Here is a 1,688-nt window from a genome sequence, read left to right on the forward strand (position 1 = left end):
AAATAATTTATTTTTTTAAAAAATAAAAATTACAGATTTATACTAACGTAAAAATTATTTGTAATTGTTTGAATAAAATAAAAAGTTATAGCAAGTAAATATGCAGGATGGGTAGGCAAATGAGTATGTACCACCTCATTTAACAAACTATTTGGGAAGGAAGAAGAAGAAGTTGTCGGTTTCTCACATTTGTTCATAAAAATAATTGTTAACAATTGGTGCAGAGGAAGAAACTCCAAAGTGGGAAGAAAAGTTGAATACGGGGTGAGCATACCACCAAATTGGCAGTGGCGCTTTTTGATAATTCCCTGCCAAAGGGGGTAGAGGAGGCACACCTAAGCTCCTCTCTTCATCCCCCTTAGTACTTTTGGCAGAGCACGTTCACAATGTTGGAGGCATCGTAAACTCGGATAACTTGGCCTCATACAGGTCCTGACATATGTTTAGGAAGGGACTGATAAATTAGTGACTTAGGGGAGTGAACAACTGTATGTCGTAATTTTCGTTTTTTATTTTATCAAAGAATTCTTGTGACCCATCCGTGTTCTTTCTACACACATAGAGAAAATTCCCATTTGGTTTTAAAGTTAAGTTAATTAAATGGATAAATGACGGACCGATTATTTTATCGTATATTAAATCACTCCCAATAATGTAGTCATATGTGACAATTTGCTCATTTTCACGTGGGCACATATTTTCATTGTTTCAATGGACGTTGCATATTTTTACTTTTACTCCTCCATGCTGAATCTAGGTGGCCAAAGAGTTCTTCGTTTAATAGGACATTATGCGACATGTCACTTGGAGTGGGTGGATTGACACCGATAATGATTACTTGGTTCGGTCTTTGATTAGTTCCGTTGTGAACAATGTTCACATGCTTGAAAAGAGAAATGCTGGCTAGTGCACAACCCGCAACAAGTTATAACACCACTTTTTTGGTAAAGAGGATGCTATTCTGGAGTCACATATAGGAGATCCATTTGCTTATCATGAGGTAGCACTCCCAAATGTTAATCCCGGTGATGTCATTATGAGAATGAACCACTTCTCCAGATGTTGTGCCATCCTCAAATGAATTCCCAAAATAGTTTATCCCAATTTCTCTTATGCATATAATGGCCTCTTCTTCGCTTTCCCCGCTTTTTACGTTTGCCTTTTTGTTGATGAGCAACTGGTGGGTGTACTACTGAATCATTTTTGCGTCCCCTAGGCTTTTTGTGAACGCTGTGTCGTTGTGGATATTGGGTGCGCTGTCCCCACGGTTGAATACGCCGCTGCACATGCCGCCGCTCATGGCACTCATCGCGTTCCCATTCTGTTCGTCCAGCACACTCGATATGGGGTGGCTCACAACGAGGTGCAAAATATTTTCGTCCTGGGTGTTGAAGGCATCCGACAGAATGCTCTTGTCGAACTCTTTTTTTTTAAGTAGGTCGATTTTCTTGGCTTTCATGTACAGGCGAATTTGTTTCCCCCACGTTTCTCCCTTGCCGTTTAGAGTAGGATCTCCGACATCCTACCTACTTTCGCCATTCCTCAAGCTGCCATCATGTTCGTCAGAGAAAATGCTTCCGAAAAATTTCATCCAGTTGATTTTATTTTTGACCTGGGCACATAGCTGGTATCCGTCCTTCACGAGGGAAATTTGCAAAAAATCCTTCCTCATATGTTCATACAGTTCG

The 1,688-nt window shown here is 40.2% G+C and overlaps 1 protein-coding gene across 1 annotated transcript; it reads right to left on the minus strand.

Annotated features, from left to right (window-relative positions):
* Positions 1–700: 700 nt before the first annotated feature.
* On the minus strand, positions 701–1,459 carry PCYB_003910 (hypothetical protein; the record flags this gene model as incomplete). The annotated part of the gene is made up of 3 exons (XM_004227812.1): positions 701–899; positions 972–1,177; positions 1,277–1,459. The coding sequence occupies 3 exons, from the start codon at positions 1,457–1,459 to the stop codon at positions 701–703; spliced, it is 588 nt and encodes a 195-aa protein (XP_004227860.1).
* Between the last annotated feature and the right edge of the window lie 229 nt (positions 1,460–1,688).

This window comes from Plasmodium cynomolgi, assembly GCF_000321355.1.
Source record: "Plasmodium cynomolgi strain B DNA, scaffold: 0380, whole genome shotgun sequence".
Classification (NCBI taxonomy): Eukaryota; Apicomplexa; class Aconoidasida; order Haemosporida; family Plasmodiidae; genus Plasmodium; species Plasmodium cynomolgi.